General features: G+C 40.7%; 2 protein-coding genes across 4 annotated transcripts; both read left to right on the forward strand.

Moving 5' to 3' along the window:
* The first annotated feature begins 1,462 nt into the window (after positions 1–1,462).
* Positions 1,463–6,650, forward strand: LOC116301149 (methyltransferase-like protein 27). 3 transcript variants are annotated; one of them, XM_031710158.2, is made up of 6 exons: positions 1,469–1,561; positions 2,444–2,473; positions 3,549–3,613; positions 4,603–4,707; positions 5,628–6,000; positions 6,373–6,650. In XM_031710158.2, the coding sequence occupies exons 4-6, from the start codon at positions 4,603–4,605 to the stop codon at positions 6,558–6,560; spliced, it is 666 nt and encodes a 221-aa protein (XP_031566018.2). In that variant the 5' UTR covers positions 1,469–1,561; positions 2,444–2,473; positions 3,549–3,613; the 3' UTR covers positions 6,561–6,650. The 3 variants fall into 3 exon arrangements, with proteins under 3 accessions (XP_031566021.2, XP_031566018.2, XP_031566020.2); XM_031710160.2 differs by lacking the exon at positions 2,444–2,473; XM_031710161.2 differs by lacking the exons at positions 2,444–2,473; positions 3,549–3,613 and having other exon boundaries at positions 1,463–1,561.
* A 3,443-nt stretch (positions 6,651–10,093) lies between these two features.
* LOC116301139 (methyltransferase-like protein 27) lies at positions 10,094–22,026 on the forward strand. The gene is made up of 4 exons (XM_031710148.2): positions 10,094–10,216; positions 12,458–12,562; positions 13,484–13,856; positions 21,668–22,026. The coding sequence occupies exons 2-4, from the start codon at positions 12,458–12,460 to the stop codon at positions 21,862–21,864; spliced, it is 675 nt and encodes a 224-aa protein (XP_031566008.2). The 5' UTR covers positions 10,094–10,216; the 3' UTR covers positions 21,865–22,026.
* The last annotated feature ends 42 nt before the right edge of the window (positions 22,027–22,068 follow it).

Raw genomic sequence — 22,068 nt, forward strand, 5'->3', positions numbered from 1 at the left:
TGCTTCTTTCTTAAAAGTTCTCTTACATTCTTCACACTCCATATATAGACTAACATATTTAACCAAATAGACGCTGGATGCGGGTATGTCCCGGACAAACCTAGGATCTACAAACGCGGGTGAACCTCGGATGGGTGGTGTTTTGGAACCCCCATCCCCTATACTACTTAATTCACCTCAACCTCAGCCTCGTCAGCGTGTAATATATTCTTTAGAAATTGCCTACAATCTGTGAAATTTTTAAGTGTTTCAATTGTTCGTTGATGTGTAAATTCCTTTCATTACTGCGGACTGTAGTCAAATCCTAAAGAATAATTACACGCTGACGAGGCTGAGGTTGAGTAACGGGATCCGTGAAATGGCCGGGGAAATGGTCTATTGGATATGACACTGGTGAAAAACGCACTGCGCACGTTTGAAGATGGCGTAGCGTAACTAAGGGCAACTTATGTTTTTGATGCCGGTGTTTTGATCGTTTTACAAAATCGCAAAATTTAAGAAAAATGCTGAAAACTTAAGGTTGTCCTTCTCGCAATAGCAAGATAATTTCGATTGTGATACACTGCTGATTTATACAAAAAAACTTTTGTTTATACAAAGCAAAAATAATCTTTGAAAATGTCGCCACTCGCGGCCCGACGTCGACATCCAGCATGGCTAATTTGAAGATAATCACATAGTCGGATTCTATGTAAAGAAATTCAAAAATATCTGTAAAATTCCAAAACGAATATTTAAAAAATAGCCCTGTAGATGTGATCAATTGTTATTGTCCGCCATTTTGTTTTTTCTCCCAACGCATGCGCAGTGCGTTTTTCATTAGTGTCATTGGATATAGTTACGCTTTCAAAAATGAAAAGAAAAAGAAAAAAAACCACTTTTTAGAGATTGTGACATGAGAACTGAGTACAGTCGCAACTGATAAACTTAGTGGCCTCTATTTTTAACGTCTTTGAATGAGACAGGACAGCCTTTTTACGGTCCGCAGATATTTTTAGAGCAGAGATATGTACTATCGTCGTGTACGGGTTAACAACGTCATTTTCGTTTACCCCATACGTCATCTTCGGAAAAAAGGTCGACTTCATCAAACCTACGTAAAAAAATTTACGAACACTTCCGTGTAGCCATTGCCGTATTAGTGTTAAATAGTCTTTCTCAATATGTACGCTATGTTTTACGAAAATCCCGGTGACACTGTGACACTGCCGGAAGTTAAATAGTTTTTCTCATCCATAGATACGAAGTTTTTGGTTTTTTTATTTCGCATTGCGCTGAAGTATAGACATAAATACATGAAAAACGCATTTAACTATTCCAGTATCAGTTAGGGATTGACAAAACATAGAAGATTTTTTCCACCCTGAGCCAGCTTAAAACATGACACCAGAAAAACCTAGCTTGGGCTACCTGTTGATGCAACCACTAGTTCTAGCCCTGACTGGGTTCTAGTGTCTGTGTCATTTTATATTGGATTACTATTGCGAGAGGATTGGAGAGTTGATAATACGCAACAAGCTACGGTCGAATTTAGATGCTGACTTTGTTTCAGGAATAATAAGTAAGTTATGAGAGTCCGCCTTACAATTATACGCTTAATGTCTGGTCCCTCTACTTGGGAAATAGTTAGTTTTGTTTTCCCGAGAGTCTCACGTGATGTTTCACAAGGCGAAGCCGAGGGATTTCCCCAAGGGACCAGACATTAGTGTTTTGTTATATAGCAATAATTGAGAAATATTGAGAAGTCAGTTTACGAAATAAGAAAACTTTATTTAGCAAGCTAAATGCATGAAAACTGACCATGATTTTGCAAACACAACCCATAGTCACATACGGTCTTGTATTTCTCTACCAAAAAGCGAGAAGAGTAGCCACAGCATTTTTAGTCGCTATTTTCCTATTTTCCGAATCATTTTTCTCAATGAAAGTCTGTAATTTCTCTGTACAAACACTGGAAAATCTCTGTAATTTTTTCGCTTCGAGCTCCATTTGTACTGAAAAATTCAAGCAAAATATCTGCTCACGCTTCGTTGTTTGTGATTGGTGCAAAATATCACGCCATCACGTGCAACTTATTTCCCAACCCGGAAATAAGTAACTTATTTTATCCCATACTATGGGGCGCCAAATTTGCTTTTATGGTGATTATATTTAATTTAATTTATACGCATTCGTTGGAGTAACTTTTTAAAGTTTAAGGGAGGACTACAAGTTTGTAACTACAGCTAGATCCAATTGAATCACATAGATTTGTTGTTAAACTATTCCTTCGTGCTCATGTGAAGCCAATTCCTCATCGGATTCGTAATTACTGAGAAAATCAGTTCGAAGTGGACACTAGTGACATCAAATTCGGGTCGGCAGCTTCCTACCTTGTCATTATTTCTAAGTGTTGGAATTTTTTTCTTTTATACCCTTCAAAACTAAATGAAACTGCATGCAGGAGTTCAAAATAAACAAATTGACACAACAGGTAAGTCGACAAACTTTTATTCACACTTTTCCAAATAAAATACGGCATATTCTAAATCCCCATACATTCTCTTATGAATGTAGCGAGCTTGGGTTGCCTGTGTTTCAAGCATGAGAGCGTTCGTTCAAGGGCACTAGGACACCGAATGTGGTTGGATTTCTATAGTTTTTTTTCTTTTCGATTATTGGAATTAAATTAACGTTATACTTGTTTACTTATCTTGTGTCCGTGTTCCTTCGTTCGCTGTTGTAATGCAGACGTTTTCATTCCAAAGGTCAAACGGTTTGAATATCCTATGAGCGTTACTTCTTTAACGGCCGTTCCGTACCTGACTCTGTTTGTACTATACCAACAACAACGCGACCGCGCGATGCTCCTTACGTCAGTAATATTCAACCGTCCAGAGTTGATATAGTCAATCAAATTCACCTTAAGTTCCATATATTCTAATTATGGTGAGTGTATTTTTTAACGGCCAAAGATACAAAAGTATTTAACTTATACTTTCGAAAATTATGGTGAGTGCATTTTTTAACAGCCTAAGATACAAAAGTATTTAACTTATAATTTCGAAGAAAGACTATATCCAAATCCAATCCGCATTTACGATACGAAGACTTCCGGCGTGACCTCGGGTCGGTTGCCGAAAGAAATCCGTTGAACTGGTGTACAGTGAGCTCCAAGTACGGGTCAGAACAAGCGAGGTAGTATGTGAATACAGGCAAATTTCATGGCTTAAAGACGCGAAGACTAATCTCTAATGCGACTTTCTCGGTTCTATAGGGATGTGAGAGAAGGGTCATGACTAAAATTTGGCGCTGGAAAGAAAATTCGAAGACGTACGAGGTTTCAAAAACTCGGGATGGCTCGCTTTTGGATCCCGAGTTTCCAACCTTCTCTTATTTCTTACTGGTGGGAGAAAAAATCCTTAAAACGGGCTAAATTCAAAAAATAACCACGCAGAGCGAAAGAAGTGCTATTTCTCAATGATAGGGTAAAATTTCGAGGCTTTATTTCACGTTTTGATGATTTTATTGAAATTTTTGATGAATCCCCATACATTTCCTTATAACAGGACACCACAGAAACCAAGCTTGGGCTACCTGTGATCTTAGTAGAGAAGGCAAGTGATCATTGAAGGCAAGTGTCGCGTTAAGATAGAATGTAACGCAATCCCACTAGATATAACTAACCAATGCAACCAGACATGTGGGCTGCCTCCGTCAAATGGGCTATTGCATTTATATCCGTAGACCCCCGGTTGAGGAACTTGGGCTTTGTAAAGTACACCCCTGAAGAATTGAGAGCCTAAAAGCTCTTCAACCTCTGAAGAAATCCTTTGTCATGATTGGTAGCCCCTGAAGAAATTATTCCAATGATCTGAGTTAATATTTTTGAAAGAAATAATACTCAAAATAACAACTTGGGAAAATGTGAAAACATAGCACCATAGCTGAAAAGCATTCATAGTAAAGAGAACAAACCGGGGGGGGGGGGGTTTCTCCCATATATGGACTATACAGGGATGATCCGCTGAACAGGGTATGGTTTCTCGAGCTTCTTGTCATTAACAGGGTATGCAATTTCACTCAAGTTCCAAGTTTTTCCTAAGTTTCCTGTCATATTCAGGGTTTCTACTTTCGTATCGACCGAAACTGGTTATTATGGTGGTCAAAAAAAAAAAAAAACAATACGTGAGCTGACATAATTGAAACAGGAACTCAGTGCAATTAATTATATCTTTTGTCACAAACAGGCTCTACAAATTTGAGTTTTTTTCTCATAAACAGGGTACCTCTTTCAGAATCTTAGCGGAACACCCCTACCCAAATCCTGGCAGAGTACCCCCCCCCCCCCCCCCTGGGAGAACGACACATGGTGTGAAATAGAAAATCACTGCACCATATAGATGAAAAGTATATTCTTAGTAAAAAAAGAACTATAAGACTCAAGAGAATGATACGTGATCAAATAGAAATATTGAATAAAAAATGAGAAAGGGGTTATATGTTATATTAAGTGTGTCGGTCATGTTATTATAAAAATGATGAAATAATGGTGGCGAGGAAAATGGGTTCATGTATTCATCAAATCCTGAATATTCAATTTCTCTTTTCCTTTCACTTCAGATGTCTTCTGTTGATGGATATTCTCTGCTGAAAAACATCAGCCCTAGTACCACTGAAGAGGAAATTCATGGCTTATATGACAAATGGGCAGCCAACTATGATGAGGTGATATCTATGATTATTTCTCAATTGACACGGTTTTCTTTGTTATTCACAAGACTTTATTTTTGTTATAATCCTCATTATAAATGCGAGGTAAATATATAGTTATTAGAGAGTTTTAGATTGTCTTTTTTTCTCCCCACAAACGGCAAACGTGACCACATTTTCATCGTTTTCCTGTATTTAACTTAACCTCTTGCAAACTTTCTTACCAAAGACAAATATTCTTTTGTTTTTCTACTGCTTGAACTTTTTTTGCGATTCTTTCTCAGCCATTTGAAACGATTTTTCACTGGTCAACTGAATGGGTCAACTGACGTTTCACGTTTGCCGTGAACGTAAATCTAAAACTCTCTATTAACCAAGTTAATAACTAAATATAGACTTCGCATTTAAAATGAGCAGCATTTGATAGAAAACCTTCTCAATTGATAAATAAAAAAGATACTTAATTACCTGGAATGTCGGCAATAAGCCTATACATCCCTCGGGCCTGCGCCCCTCGAGAAGTATATGGCATATTGCCTCCATTCTTGGTAATTAACTCTTACTTTGTGGACTTGCACTTTAGAGGTCACATGACCCCAACTCGTTAAACCAAGAAGTGGTCTCAAAATGAACCTCAGAAATGGATAGAGCACCTCAAAATTAGTGAGACGACAGTGTTTACTGGTAATCTCATCGCCAGCTCTCAACAACGGGGACCCAGCTGGTTCGATTGCTGGGCTCAGTGTTGTTCTCTCCTGTGCTTCAAGGATTTTATCCACTTTGCCTCCATGGTTAAGAATCAACATCTAAATTCTAATGCTCTTTAGGCTTTCACTTAGTAGTTTGGAGCAGATCTCATCTGTTGTGACTATCCCAGGCTGTGATGCAATAGCCATTCAAGCTTAATAGAATAAACTGTGTCTTTTTCTTTATAGGACGTAGTAGCCCATGGTTATGTGGCCCATAAACCATGTTCAGAATTCTTCGAAGCTGAAATGGAGCGCCTCTTCCAGGAAAGAAGGTTCAATAAAAAAATCCTGGATGCTGGGGCGGGGACAGGTCTTGTAGGACAGCACCTAAAGGATCTAGGGTACACTGATGTTGATGGACTGGACATATCTCAAGAAATGCTGAACATTGCATTTGATAAAGGGATTTACAAGAATCTGATCTGTTCACCAATCAGTGAGAAGAAGATAGATCAGATCCAGACAGGTCAATATGATGCACTCATTTCGTCTGGTACAATCACTATTGCACATGTCAAACCTCCTGCACTAGATGAGATTGTGCGACTTGTTAAACCAGGTAAATCTCATTTGTTAAAGTTATCAGAATAGGGTGCCTGCCAGAAAGTAAAGTTCAAATTAGACAAAATCATGTTTCTCCTAATTATTGTTCTTACCTGGTTTGCACAATGTCCAGAAGTATTGTTATGCTATATTTGCTTGGGGATTAAACAAGGATTATCTTGAAGTATCATAGAGCTATATGTCTGCTCTCTTCTCCACTAATTCTGATCCTTCTGAGAAAAAAAGGATGTCTTCCACTCCACTTCTATCCTTACCTTCTCTCTGTACTGTCCTATCCTCTCCTTTCCTCTTCAAATATGCTTGTGAAATGCCAACTTAACTTTTATAGCATTTCTTGAAGCATACGCAATTTTTATTTGCTTTCCAGGTGGTATCATTTGCTTCACTCTTCGCCAAGATGCTTATGATACTGAGAGCATGGGCTACAAGAAAAAGATTGACGAACTAGCCTCAGCAAAGAAATGGGAAATGATCAAAAGTAAAATAATTGTTTACCATGACAAACCTGATGTGAGATTAGATAATTGTTATTTGTTTACCTACAAAGTTTTGTGACAATTCATGATAACAGAAATGCTACCTCTACCTTGATATGTACAGGCATGACAAGTTTAAAATAATAAAAACTTTATTAGCTTCAAACAACATTGATTGATATTCATAGGGCCTTTCACTAGAAGAGGGTGGTCCCTGAAAACAGGGGTTCCGCCGAACCTACACAACCCTGCAATATATGCATGTCGTGCGTTTAGATGACATACTCGCAATCATCTTAGCTGGTAAGATTACCGGTTACCAGTCGTTTCGCACAATTGCCTTTTCGCACGAACCCGTTCGCACAACTATCACCTGTTCGCACAATTCCAAGAGTCGTTTAGCACAACTTTTATATAACTATATATATGAAATCAAAATTACTTCTCTAATCTTTAGAAGTATGTTTCTTTGAAAAACAACTTATATATTTGATAAAATTAATAATAACATGCGTTTTAAGTGCTTGTTTCGATAGTGTTTAATAGAACGACCTCACTTCGTGCGTTTCCGTTGAAAGATCGCTCCCTCTTCTTATGTGAACATTCAAATTCTACTTCTTAAGCACTACACTTTATTTTTTGACTTTATTATTTGCACTAAAAAAGTAAGACGAAATGATCTATTGCTTTTTTGGAATAAATTTGAGGTCATCATCTGAATGTAAACGCCAAAAACTTAGCGATTGAGTGGAACAATCGAACTCAGTTTACGGTGTTTCATAGGCCGGGGTCTTTTCGCTACTAATACGTTTTTAGTCTCCGTAAAGTAGTTTGTTCAAAACATTATAATATCCTTCTTCTTCATCGAAAAATCGAATGTCTAGGACATATTTATTGCTTCTGACTTGCCAAGATTAGTGCGAGAAAAACCTTTACGCTTTATTAAACAAGCGACGCCATGTTGTTTTCGTGTAATCAACAAGCTTCCTAGTCGTTTATACTGACGCTTTCTTTACTTAGAATCCATTAGACTTCATTCTTTTCACTAATAAAGTTAAAGGAAAAGATATGGTGCTTTGAGATGAGAGATGTCGTGCGTTGCTGAATCCGACATCTACAAAAAGGATATTGTAATGTTTTCAACAAACTACTCTACGGTCAGACTTCAATCGTTAAGTTTTTGGTGTTTACATTCAGATAATGACCTCAAATTTATTCCAGATAAAGGCAATAGATCATTTCGTCTTAGTTTTTTAGTGCAAATAATAAAGTATAATGGATTTCAAGAAAAGAAAGCGTCAGTAAACGACTAGGAAGCTTGTTGATTACACGAATATGGTGTCGCTTGTGGATCGATGTTTCGCGTATAAGGTTTTTTTCCCTCGAACTTTGGCAAGTAAACAATGATAAAGAATAATAAAGCTACCCAAAACACACATTTTATGGATTAGAGTATGGGAAAATAAAGTCATCCGAGTCATAAGTTGGTAGAAACGGACTCGATATGGTAGCTAAGTGAACGCTGTTCGGTCGCGTTTAGACCTCCACTTTCACTGATCGTATCGTGAAATGATCGCTCCAAATATGCTTCAAAATCATATAAAATGTCTTTCAAGAGACTATGTTTTTTTTAACAAATCGAAGTTTTGTTTTGGTAATTTCCAATGGTAGCGAAAGGACTTCAAGATGGTAGCGGACTCTGTAGCGAACCGACGGTAGGGAAAGTACGTGGTAGCTAGTTGTCGATTTCATTGTTGACTAGTCGTAAAACTATTATTTTCACACTTGTAACAGTTCGTTAACCTGACTCTCTTTCACCTTGAGATTCTCATTAACACTTTGGAGAAAATAGATATATGCTCAAGCTTTCGACAAGCAAATAAATAAACAAAAAGTTTAATGGCGATTAGTTGGCAAGTTTCAATATTTTCAAGATGGCGGCGAAAACGAGAGAGACTGTGGACGAGTATTTTGGTTCCCAAAGCACGCGGGGTCCAAGTTTTCGGGACCCATAAGTCCTTTCGGTCATTGTACCGTTACAGTCTCTAAGCGTGGAGACGGAACGGACGAGCGAGAGACTGTGGAAGAGTCTAGAGGGTTTCATCGTAAATTAATTAGAATCGATACCTGGTTTGTTGTTCTAATTAGATAAATTGGAACAATTAATGGGAAGGCTAATAAACATGAAAGTGAAATTTGATACTCTCTATTCACTACTATGGAATGAGATTTTTTCAAAATGTGTAATTGGAGTGATGAACAGCACTGTAAACTACATCACTTCCAGTGTTTAATATTCTGATACTTTAAATTTTTGCTGTCCTCCCGAGGCCTTTAATCAAGTTTTCTTAAAATCAGGGTCAAGGTTCATACCTTAAATCCTCTTTTTAGCCCCCCCTCTCAAATACGCCCCCCTCTCTAATAAGCCCCCCTCTCTTTTTAGCCCCCCCTCCCCTCCCCACCCCCTTTTACAACTAAAGAATGACGTGTACTGATTAAAGGTGATTTATTAAAGTCTTGGTTGTTCAGAACATTTCTTTTTAGCTTGCTTTGTTAATGTTACCGTGTTTTAGTTTTGCTATTCACAATAATCGTAAATGATACTTGAGAGACTAACACAGGTGAATCAAATAATAAAAATGCCATGTACATCACTACAGATTATGCGAGACGGTCAATAGTAATGCTTCCGTTTAATCCTGAGTTACAATCATATTACATACTGCGTTTCGACTAAATCAATAAGCCCCCTCTCTCCAATAAGCCTCCCCTCAAACGTGCCTGAAATAAAAAAGCCCCCCGGGGGGCTAAATAGAGGATTTACGGTATGTGCTGTTGCAACGGTAACTTAACGAAAACGTACAAACTGCCCATCTACATATTCAGTCCTGAACTCAAGTTTCTACAGTAAAATAAAACCACATTTCCACCCCTTTATAACTTTATGGGCGAGGTCGTCATAGACCCATGCCTTCTCCTTGTAATGACCAAGAAGGGTTGCTTGCTTACTCAGCATCAAATCCACACAGCCCTTTTTTGAGATAGCGAGCCACAGGCTGCTCGAGCTATTATCCTGCATGTGGTTTAAAAGACAGTGATATTTTTACAAATTTCTTTTTTTTGGGTTTAAATAGCATAAAAAGCTTTGATATCAACTCCCAGTGGAAACATAAAGGTTAGTTAACATTAATTGAGCGTTTAAAGCTAAAAGAAGAAATTTGTAACATTTGTAAAATATCACTGTCTTTTAAGCCACTTGCAGGAGATTAAGAAATAGAAAACGCGCGCGCGTGCTGTGTGCTGTCATAAAGCGGGGTTAGTAGAACACGAGAGAAGAATTTTAATAACCGTTATTTTGGATAGGAATGACGCAACTGAAAGTGCGCGCGCGTGCTGTGTGCTTTCATAAAGCACGCGCTCCCAACAAATCAGAACGCCAGATTTATCAATAAATTTGTATTCGATTGTTGTGAACATGTTTCAGGTAACAAATTGTTTTACAAACGTAAGGACATTCCGAAAATTTGGTCAAGTGCGACCCGGGCCTCATAACAGTTATTTTGTTCATCATGCAGTTTATGGTGTTGTTTCTACCTAGACCACAATGCATCCTGTTTATCGAATCCAGAGAAGGCCTATTGTCCGCATTCTCATATACGGTAAATGATCCCTGAAACTGGGTATTAGCGACACGTCGGCAAGCAACTGTGCATTTAAGAAGCAGTGGTTATCAAGGTAAGTGGATTTTTTTTTCGTGCACACGCAGTGTTTGTACGCAGTGTTTGCTACGACAAGGAAATACACGGTCGTGTCTTAAATAATCATTTTGCATTATTGGCTAATATTGCCAGTCGAAAATGCCAACGAAGTCCTTAAAAGAGTTGAATTTATTCAGTGGGGTGGTGTAAATCCCTTTATAAATAGAAGGCTAACATGGGTAATTAGAATTTTGTTCTTATACAGCGCATTATACATGCGTCTCGATGCGCTTTACGATCTTTAACTTTCAGTCGAGAGCTTCACGGGCTGCCACTGGCACGCAGCTTAAAACATGAGAAACTTGAGAAGTAATTAGTATTTTATGTCTCAAATAGGAATAGGCTGTTGAACACGGAGACAATCCCATACTCAAGTTATGCGCGAATAGTCCAACTTAGGTTCTTTAATGTTCCACTATACGACCCTAGATACTGGTTAAGGAAGGGTTGGGAGACAGGGATGTGTTATGTCTTGAAATCTTGAATTCAACAAGGCAGCACCTTCTCTTCGGTTATTCTAAGACCCTGACTCGAAGTCCCTTTTTGCATCTTATTTAACCGTATAGTCTGTCTCTGGAATGCCATTTGTAAAAACAGCCTCTCCTAGATTTTGTTTATCCAGCCTTTCGTCATTTAAATTGTTTCTAAAGCTGAAATACTGCTTTCTCCTTAACAGTGTATTTGATATCGACTTTCCTCGCACATGGTCACTGGTTCGCCGCGAGTGTCCGTGTCACAGATAATAGTATATTTACTTATTTTCATTTATTTCTTCCTCAAGGGAGTGCCTAGCCCTAGTATGGGAGTTAGAGTTCCGTTCGCGCTCTCCCTATTGGGTAGCCTTTCACATTTACTTTTTCCAATTATGTATACATGAACCTTAGTTATAGCTATCACCCAATAAAGTTGTAAAAAAGGAATGAGAAAAAAGTTAGTCCGGCCGGAGCTTCAACCCACGACCTTCCTCGCGAAAGTCTGATGCTCTACCAACTGAAATAATGCCCTGGACTAATAGTAATATATTGAAAGTCTAAAAAAGCTGTTCAAGGAGATGAAATGATGAAAGGAAAAGAAAAATACAAAAGTATATTTACATAAATGAAAAAATAATAAATTGGAGTGTTCACTGTTAGCGTATAAACAGCAAAACCTTTCATTACTTTTGGTGTTGAAAAATGCTCTCGTCTGACATGTAAAAAGATATCCAAACTTATCATTGCTCAAAGCTGGATAACGCCGATGGTCGATAGAAATCTGACCCGTGGCCTGCATGATATGCGTTCTTGGCTGGCAGCCGAGAGGATAACCCGTTGAACTTATCTAAATTTATATTTTTATAAAGCCATTCCTCACGTAATAGACAGCAAGAGAAAATGAACTAAGAGAAGGAATCTCTGGTATTCATGTTTGAAGCCATCATAGGGACCGTTTGATGCTAATTCTATAATCACATTTGCCATCGTTTGCTTTTCGTTCTGCACGCGCTCATACGCTGTTTGCAAATAAAAAACACAAGAGGACATTAGCAACAAAGATAGAGCGCGCGCAGTAGACGCGCACAGAAAAACAGACGATCAAATGAATGATTCTAAAAAAATTGCATAAAAGAGTGTTCATAATGGGGCGCGCGGATTCCTTCTCTTAGTATATTTTCTCTTGACAGCACTGTATTCACTACTATTTACTCACACACACACACTACTCACATGCTGTGTGGGTTTTATAGTAAATCAAAGCGTTTCTACGAATGTAGAGCACTTTGTAGATAAAAAAGATGTGACGCCCCCCGGAAAAAAATCTGACTCGGAAACCTGACACCAACTTCACTTTGGTGTCTTTCAGGAACGGGGTAAGAAGCGATCTCGACCCAATCGGGCAAACCTTTTACGTTGAGATTTCTTGTGATTTATCAGATCGCATATCCCAGATACAGTTTAAATTTCGTTTTTATTGAAACGTAAAGGGCGCACGCGCGCAAGTTGATGGCGCACGGGAGTAGGGCAATGCGAAATTTAAACTGTATCCGGTTACTAAAAATAGCCCAATGGCGCGCTCGTTATGAAGAAGTTTCCCTTTCTCATTTATGCTCTTGATCTTAAATATAATGTCAATTTATCACTGATGTTTTCGTGTACTTTCCCTATCTATATCTTAGTTCCCGATCTCTCATATTAATATTTATCATTGATATGACCGTATGTATAAAAATCAATTGCAGATGTCTGGTTTTGATGGAATAGAGGAACTGGCGAAAATAAAAGCGTCGACGACTAACGAAGAAGTATGTACATTCTACGACAAATGGGCCAAGGATTATAAAAAGGTATAAGTCAGTACCCACCATTTAATGATATTTGATATGATATTGATTGATGGATGGATATCGATTATCTTTATTGCTCTTTAGTGTTACGTCAGGGTCTGGAAGGGGATGCCGGCCTCCCGAATCACGCGCTATAGTTCCACCGACATCCCGCATCCCGAGTCACGGCTGATGCCAATATCCCGTATCACGTAAGATTATTTCTAGTTTCCGGCATCCCGCGCTATATTTTTTTTTTTTTTTTGTTTCCCGGCTCCCACGAATACCCTTCCAGACCCTGTTACATATACGACAGTATATATTTTTTAAGCAAAATTATTATAATATAATAATATAGAGGCTGACAGCTAAATTAACTGGAAAATTTTCTAGATAGCCCCAGAAATTTTGTTTCTAATTAATAGCAGGTAAAAGGAATTTATAAGAAAAAGGTTAAAGCTAAGTTAATATTTAGCAGTGGTATTTGCACAGAGTATCTCTTTATCCACTGAATTCCACTAAATTGGAATTTAGACATTCATTTTTACAGAATGAAGGAACTGTATAGAACCTGGTACCCTGGGTGCCAGAGGACGTGTGGGGCTTGGGGGCGAGAGAGAGAGAGGGAGGAGGTCTCTGGCACCCAGGATAAGAACCTGGTATAAAACCCTTGCAGTGCAGTCTAAAGAATCAGCAAGCAACTCTACTCACATATGACCCGAGTCGGCCTTGGGAGAGGTTAGCGCTCTCACCCATACGCTACCCTTGTTTCCCTAATTCCTATCTACTCACTCTTTTCACGATGGAGCGTGCCATCAATAACCGTGTGCCAACTGAGTTGGAGTTCTGTGCATTGTACTAGTGATCTCATGTTTGTAAAATATAAGCTCCGCTGCCTATGGAAACCGGCTTTGCTCACTTTTAGCTGCTTGTCATGTTTAGGACTGTGTCACTCTCAAATTCGTCGGGCACAAAACGTTTGTCGATATATTTGATCAAGAGATGACAAAGATTTACAAAGACGACAGGTTCAACAAGAAGATCCTTGATGTTGGAGCAGGGACTGGGATTACCGGACAGCAAATGAGAGATGTTGGTTACAAGAACGTTGATGCGCTGGATATCTCTCCGAAAATGCTCGAAATCGCACGCGGCAAGGGTGTCTACCAGAAAATCATTTGCGCTGCTCTAAATGATCAGAAAATAGAAGAGATTAAGACGGGTCAGTATGATGCAACCATCAGCACTGGGGCGATCCATATTGGGCATATCAAACCGGACGCTTTTGATGAGATTTTACGCCATGTTAAGCCAGGTATGTAAATGGAATAATCATTAGACCCCATAGGTAGCTTAAGTTAGTTGGTTGGGTGGTTGGGTGGTTGGGTGGTTGGGTGGTTGGGTGGTTGGGTGGTTGGGTGGTTGGGTGGTTGGGTGGTTGGGTGGTTGGGTGGTTGGGTGGTTGGGTGGTTGGGTGGTTGGGTGGTTGGGTGGTTGGGTGGTTGGGTGGTTGGGTGGTTGGGTGGTTGGGTGGTTGGGTGGTTGGGTGGTTGGGTGGTTGGGTGGTTGGGTGGTTGGGTGGTTGGGTGGTTATATCATCTTATTCTTTTGCGACATTAACATGCTTACACAACAATAATATCAGGTTGAGGACTGAAGCGGCTCGATAGAGCGAAACTGATATTTACGAACTTAGTTCAACGTGAAATCTTGTAACATAGTGGAGTTTCAAAGTAGAAATAGAAGATGGTTGCACAAATTAACTTAAATATCAACAGCAGCAAAGTCGAGATTTGTCTGTTCGATACGTGACGTTATAGAATCTTTCTAAAGGCAGAGCACAGGGAACCCGGCTTTTGGTGTCTTTGCCCGGTAGATGACTTTGCTCTTTATGGGTTGCTTGTGATTATCCGTCGGTTAACGGTTTAAACTGTAATCATCAGATCTAAACCTTTGGGTATTGCCTTATTGGGCATTATTTGGGACGAGAGGTAATACTAGAGAGTGCTTATGGATTTAATGGCCTATTGATTTACGCCAGGTCAGATCCCGGGAGGGGGGGGGGGGTACTTCGTCAGATTTTTGGTAGGGGTGTTCCGCTGGGATTCTGAAAGGGGTACCCTATTTATGACATAAAAACTCAAATTTGTAGACCCTGTTTATGACAAACGATATAATTTATTGCACTGAGTTCCTGTTTCAATTATCATGTCATCTCGCGTATCGTTTTTTTACGACCATAATAACCAGTTTCGGTCAATACGAAAGTAGAAACCCTGAATATGACAGGAAACTCAGGAAGAACTTGGAACTTGAGTGAAATTGCATACCCTGTTTATGACAAGAAGCTCGAAAACCCATACCCTGTTCAGTGGATTATCCCCGTATAGTCCATATATGCCCTCCCCCCCCCCCCCCCCCCCCCCCCCCCCCCCCCCGGGGGTCAGATATAACAGCAACCGATCACAAACCACAGGAGACCCATAATAAGCGAAAGTTTAGTAATCGAAGTAATTGTCACGTGGTGAAAATGACGTAAATGGTAATGAGATATTATATACATGTAGACACGTGTAGACTCAAAAAGAACCAAAAAAAGTACGATTAAAGGAGACAAGAAGATTCTATAATTTGTTAGTATCTGTGTACGTTTTGGAGGTGCTAACATATTTTTGGGGGCTCAGACGTATTGGAAACCATTTATATAAGGATTGATCATCGGACACATTCACTATGGAGGAATTAGAGCTTAAGATCGAGGAGAAGCTATACACACTGAACGCGGATCAACTCGCAACGCTTGGGGAGTTTCTTAAAGTGGATATCAGCGGCCAACCGAGTCGCCGATATAAAGTTAAGAAGCTGAGGGAACGATTCGAGTTGGGCACCGAGGAATTTGAAGGGGACGACCTGCAAAAATTCCTAAACGATGTGTGGGGGATCGTGTCCGAAAACGTGAGTAACGTGGATGTTGCAGCGAGCAGTACTCAGGAATCAAATACACATGCTGAGATTCAAAATGAGCAGTCTGTATCTAAAGAAACACCACTAGCAGCTGAAGACAGCGTGAAGGAAAACAACAATTCTGTATCTAAAGAAACGCCACTAGCAGCTGGAGACAGCGCGAAGGAAATCACCAATTCCAACGTTGCTAATGCGTCAACGCCAATGACTCAGGATAGTGTAAACAATGCCATGAGAGAATTACTCAATTTAAACCTGAGGAGAGATTTTAAAATAGCCGGAACGATTGGAGGGGACAGTAAGGACAGAGTATCGTTTGTTGGACTAATGCGACAAATAGACAATGCTTTAATGAGGGGACATAAGGAAAACGAGATAGTCGATGCAGTCATTCGAGCAATAAGCCCGAATTCGAAGCTGAAAGACTATTTAGAAATGATGACAGAGATCACATTACAAAAGCTTCGTCAGATCATCAGGGTACACTACCGGGAGAAATCGTCAACGGAACTATACCAGGAGTTAACAAATCTAGTACAAGACACAAAAGAAAGCCCACAAGACTTTCTGCTACGAGCGCTTTCACTGAGGGAAAGAATAATCTTCGCATCTAAAGCTGACGACTCACTGAAATACGATGCAACTTTGGTACAATCTCTGTTTACTCATGCACTTGAAATTGGCTTGCGTGACGAGACTGTTCGCAACAAATTCAGATTTGTTCTTAAAACTGGCGAATCCAGCGACGAGGAACTCATGGAGACACTCAATAAAATAGTTTCCGTGGAGGGAGAGAGGCAACTAAAGTTCAACACAAGTCGCACGGGAAACAAAGTAACTGTGTCTTCAATAAATGACAACAGCCAAAAATCAGCCAGAGAAATGTCAAAGGTTATGTCAACTCTTGAAGCGTTGCAGGCGCAAATAGCCGAGTTAAATGCCAAGGTCCAAGAACAGTCAAAATCTAGTGCGTCGCCTAACAATGATAAGCCAGCGAAAGAACATCAAAGAAGAAGAAAAACATGTAAGGATTGCGAACAAAGAAACATCAGCCAATGTAACCATTGCTTCAAATGTGGTTCGAGCGACCATTTGGCTCGTGGATGTAAACAGCGTAACCAGGGAAACGGACATCTGCTGCCACCGAGGGACAGGGAGTAGCAGATATTGACGTGTCCCAATATTCTACGATAGCGAGTAATGAAGAAGACGCCGAGTGGGAAAGTGGAATATTCGTCAGTCATCTAACACCAAAGCAACGGACATCACTGATTAAACTGGTTGGAAGTAAGTGCACAATTTCTTGCTCTTTGAATAATGTACCTTGTAACGCACTGTGGGATACTGGTGCCCAAGTGTCTGTAGTGTCAAAAGATTTTGTGATAACCAATTATCCGACAGCAGAAATACGTCCATTGTCAGAACTTATTGGTGATTCAAAACTAGACTTAAAAGCCGCTAACGGAACCCAATTTCCATTTGTGGGATGGGTAGAGATTGATTTTGAACTGAATGATTCGAACGATTCCTGCCATGTAGCTACACCATTTCTGGTATCACAAAAACCTCTTGATTTGCCTATCATTGGATTTAATATAATCGAAGAAGTCGTTAATAACTTTGTTAGTCAAAATGGAACTGATGTAAATATCTTGAATTCTGTGTTATCTTCTTCATTCATTGGAAATGCAAGTAAAAATGTTGCGGGACTTATTGACTTTATACAATCTACTAGCCAAACGGAACTGTGTAACCTGAAAACTGTTAAACAAGATATTATTATTCCGATGAATCAAACAGTACTTGTAACCTGTCGTGCAAATACCGGAAGTCTTGATGTCAATGCACCAGCTTTGTTTGAACCGGAAGTGGACGGGACAATCCATTCCGGTCTTGAAATTAATGAGACTATCGTGAGCTTAAAACGCGGGAAGTCTTGTCGAGTAGAAGTTGAAGTAAAGAATAACTCTAAACATGATATCTTCCTGAAAAGCAGAACTGTACTAGGCAAACTACACCTTGTACGCTCGGTAACGCCCGTTGAAGTTAAACTCGCAGAAGAGAAAAATGTACGTCGGTCCGGTGTTAATGGTATTAGAGCGGACAACAGTTCAGCTAAATCTAGTTCAGTGTCGGACATCTTGAAATCAAATTGTGACGAGCAAGCTATCTTAACTGGCCCACTATCGGAGATTGATCTCGGAGATCTCACGGAAGAACAAAAAACGTTAGCTACAAAAATGCTAATTGAAGAGGAGGAATCATTTTCCAAAGAAGATGCAGACATCGGCTGCATACCAGAGTTGCAAATGAATCTTCACCTGACGGCTAACGACCCAGTGAATCGAGGATATTCTAGGATCCCAAGACCATTGTACGCAGAAGTCAAAAACTATATTGAGGATTTGTTAAATAAGGGATGGATTCGTCAATCCAGGTCATCATTTTCTTCGCCAGTAGTTTGCGTCAGAAAGAAGGACGGTGATCTTCGCTTATGCGTAGACTTTCGTGAGCTTAATAAGAAAACTTTTTCAGATCGACATCCACTTCCACGCGTACAAGAAATCCTGGAAAGCTTAGGTGGTAACCAGTGGTTCAGCATGCTAGACCAAGGAAAAGCTTACCACCAGGGCTTTATTTCAGAAGAGTCAAGACATCTTACGGCTTTTGTTAGCCCCTGGGGCTTGTACGAATGGGTTCGAATCCCATTTGGCCTGAAAAACGCCCCAGCCGAGTATCAAAGATTTATGGAACATTGTTTAACGGGACTCAGGGATGAAATCTGTATCCCCTATATTGACGATGTTATCGTTTTTAGCAGCTCATTTGAGGAACATGTGGAGCATATTCGCCTCGTTTTGCGCCGTCTCCGCGAACATGGCGTGAAACTAAAGCCTAGGAAGTGTAGAATGTTCAAAAGAGAGGTGACGTGTCTCGGTCGAATCGTGTCGGCGGACGGGCATCGACCTGATCCTACTCACATCAAAGCCGTACTCGCACTAAAGAAGAGTCAACCAACATCCGTGTCCGATGTGAGAAAACTGTTAGGACTGTTAGGTTATCACCGGCAATACATACCTAACTTCTCACAAACTGCGAAATGTTTATTTGAGCTTTTGCAGGGGCCAAAACAGACAAAGGACCGTACAGCCTCATCGACTGTAGTTAAATGGGAAGAACGACACCAACAGGCTCTCAACAGCCTTATTGACTCTTTAACGTCACCACAGGTCCTTAGTTACCCAGACTGGAACGTCCCTTTCGTCTTGTTTACAGATGCGTCCAAAGATGGTCTGGGAGCTGCATTATACCAGGAGCAGGACGGTAAATTGAAACCGATTGGTTTCGCATCACGTACTCTAACACCCGCGGAATCCAACTATCACATGCACTCAGGAAAACTCGAATTTTTGGCGTTAAAGTGGGCGGTGTGTGAACATTTTCGAGATTACTTATATTACGCACCCAAGTTTACTGTATACACAGATAACAACCCTCTGACCTATGTCCAGACTACTGCAAAACTGAATGCTACAGGTCACCGCTGGATCGGGGAGCTTACGGACTTTAATTTCACCATAAAATACCACCCTGGAAGTTCGAACACCGTCGCTGATACCTTAAGCCGAATGCCAATGGACATGGGACAACTCGACACGTGCTATAATAACACCACATCACGTGACGAAGTCAACGCAACTCTTGTTGGAGTAACAGCATTAGGAACTGGAGACACCACGTGGATAGCTTCAGTTACAAACCGGGTTGATGTCATGGATCAGCCATCATTGATAGATGTTGATGGCAGCCGAATAACAATTAGCGACTTGAAGATGGCACAACAAAGTGATCTCTCCATTAGCAGAGTCTTGGAGCTCAAACGTGTGGGACGACGCCCATCACGTCGTAAGTTAATGACTGAATCGCGGTCGACAAGAGCTTTACTGAGAGAATGGACGAAGCTGGAGGTGAGCGACGACGGTCTGTTACGTCGACGAACAACAAATTATAATCAACTGGTCCTGCCTCACTGTAAGCGCTCTTTAGTCTACAAAGAACTCCACCAAGAAATGGGTCATCTGGGTGCAGACCGAGTGATTTGCCTGGCAAGGGAACGGTTCTTTTGGCCCGGGATGCAAGATGACATAACTCATTTCGTCACTAAGGTATGTCACTGCCTCAAACAGCGTCGTCCTCAACTTCCGACTCGTGCCCCGATGCAACACCTGACGTCATCGTCGCCCTTCGAACTTATTTCTGTTGACTTTGTTCACCTGGAGAAGAGCGCCGGCGGCTTCGAGTACATATTAGTCGTCGTTGACCACTTTACAAGATTTGCTCAAGCGTACTCCACAAAGAATAAGTCTGCCAGGACTGTCGCTGACAAAATCTTTAACGATCTCATCCCACGCTTTGGGTTTCCAGCGAAAATTCTTCATGACCAGGGGAAAGAATTCGAAAACCACCTCTTCTCGCAACTGGAAAAGTTAAGCGGTATCAAACACGCCAGGACTACACCATACCATCCACAAGGAAATGGACAAACAGAGCGTTTCAACCAAACGTTGCTGGGAATGCTGCGGACCTTGCCAGAGGACAAGAAAAGCAAGTGGAAGGATTCCGTTAACAAAGTTGTCCACGCCTATAATTGTACCCCACATGCTAGTACAGGTTTTTCGCCGTTCTATTTGCTCTATGGCCGAACGCCAAGATTACCTATCGACCTAATCATCGGTAGAGAGGTTGAAGGTGCATCTCTCCCCCAAAGAGAATTCGTTAAACAATGGAAGTCAACGATGCAATCAGCATACGACATAGCCCGGAAGCATGTAGCAAAGTGTAACGAGAGGAGCAAAGATTACTATGATCGTCGACTTAACTACACGGAGCTTCAAGCAGGAGACCGTGTCCTGGTTCGAAACCTCACGCCTCGAGGGGGACCAGCCAAGCTTCGTTCGTACTGGGAAGATACTGTATACGTGGTAGTAAACCGAAAGGGGACGGGCCCGGTGTATGAAGTGAAGCGAGAAGACCGCGAGGGTAACTCGAGACTCCTGCATCGAAACCTGCTCTTTCCCTGCGACTACCTAGAACCCGCACAGCACGTCCAACAACAGCCAGCACGACAAAGCCCCATACAACAGGAACCAGAATCACCTGATGACTCTTCTAACATGTCAGATAGTGACATTGAGGATATTCATGATGAACAAGGTGATTCTCTACAACTGGAGGGGGAGAGATCTGAAGTGGAACGTCCTGCAGGGGAACACGATGCAGTTCAAGAGAACTCAGCAAATCAGGTAGAGACCACGGCGCCACCTGAACCAGAGCATGGAATAGGAAGAACAGGTAACCAGTACCCACGAAGAGCACGTGCTCCACCTGAACGGTATGGGTTCAACCAGGTTCACAGTGTGCAAATACCACCATACCAACAAATGGTATATCCCCCAAGCCTGCCACTCCAGTATAACCACGGCATTTACCAGATGCAGTACTGCGGATTACCTTGGCACCCAGTGAATCCTCCTTGGCACCTGTTGAACACTGTACCTTTGGCTTATGGATAGCCGGCAGAGATATTCACATACTCATGTCATATACAAAAACATAGGAACACTTATGAACACTTAGTATCAAAAAAATAAAAATAAAAAAAATCATGAATTCTCTTGTAACGCATCATAAGATAGCAAATGTTAGGGTGTTGTAACCACCAGAAAATTAATTATGTATGATAATTAGACACAGGAGCAAGAAAGTGAGTGGAAAGAGCGAGGAGTGATATGGCGCTGGGACTGATCACCCCGGTATTTATCAAGGAGGTATCGCTAGGACTCACTAAGCTTTTAAAAAATGGTGACCTTTCAAAGCAGGGGAGAGTGTCACGTGGTGAAAATGACGTAAATGGTAATGAGATATTATATACATGTAGACACGTGTAGACTCAAAAAGAACCAAAAAAAGTACGATTAAAGGAGACAAGAAGATTCTATAATTTGTTAGTATCTGTGTACGTTTTGGAGGTGCTAACATAATCATTCAACCAGGCTCCAAAATCCGGGTTCCCTGTGGACGAGATGAATGTGAAAAAGCTGCTGACGCCGAAGCTGACTGTGTTTCCATCAATTATTGTGTATAATTGTCCAATCCTTTCAGGTGGTATCATAATGATGGTGATTGAGGAATCTCTTATCAACGAGAAGCACGGATACAAAGAAAAGATCGATGAGGTAGCTGCAAGCAAGAAGTGGGAACACCTGAGGACTCACCACATGGAATATTGCCTTGTTCCAGGGACAGACATCTTGGAAAAGGGCTATCTCTTTACCTACAAGGTCTTAGCAAATGAATAACTGTCAGCTAAGCCTATCCCATTCTGACAGTGCTATGATAAGTCCTGGGCAAGTGATCTTGCCAAAAGGCGTAGTATTTTTGGTTAAGAATTGATTATACTTGATTTAATACTTGATAAAGACCTTTTTTACTGATAAATAAAGAAATAGCCTTCCTAAGAACATGTACTTGGTCATTAGTTCGTAAGTGTCCTTGTCATCGTC

Source organism: Actinia tenebrosa, unplaced genomic scaffold (assembly GCF_029948245.1).
Source record: "Actinia tenebrosa isolate PJP-AT-01 unplaced genomic scaffold, QUT_ActTen_1.0 PGA_scaffold11__36_contigs__length_13525064, whole genome shotgun sequence".
NCBI classification, from domain to species: domain Eukaryota; kingdom Metazoa; phylum Cnidaria; class Anthozoa; order Actiniaria; family Actiniidae; genus Actinia; species Actinia tenebrosa.

Excerpts from the sequence above, each read along its gene's own strand:
- LOC116301139 (XM_031710148.2), top strand. The coding sequence starts at position 12,458 with ATGTCTGGTTTTGATGGAATAGAGGAACTGGCGAAAATAAAAGCGTCG. Across the intron at positions 12,563-13,483 it reads GGGCCAAGGATTATAAAAAG|GACTGTGTCACTCTCAAATT; the intron begins GTATAAGTCAGT and ends TGTCATGTTTAG. Across the intron at positions 13,857-21,667 it reads TTTACGCCATGTTAAGCCAG|GTGGTATCATAATGATGGTG; the intron begins GTATGTAAATGG and ends CAATCCTTTCAG.
- LOC116301149 (XM_031710161.2), top strand. The coding sequence starts at position 4,603 with ATGTCTTCTGTTGATGGATATTCTCTGCTGAAAAACATCAGCCCTAGT. Across the intron at positions 4,708-5,627 it reads GGGCAGCCAACTATGATGAG|GACGTAGTAGCCCATGGTTA; the intron begins GTGATATCTATG and ends TTTTCTTTATAG. Across the intron at positions 6,001-6,372 it reads TGTGCGACTTGTTAAACCAG|GTGGTATCATTTGCTTCACT; the intron begins GTAAATCTCATT and ends TTTGCTTTCCAG.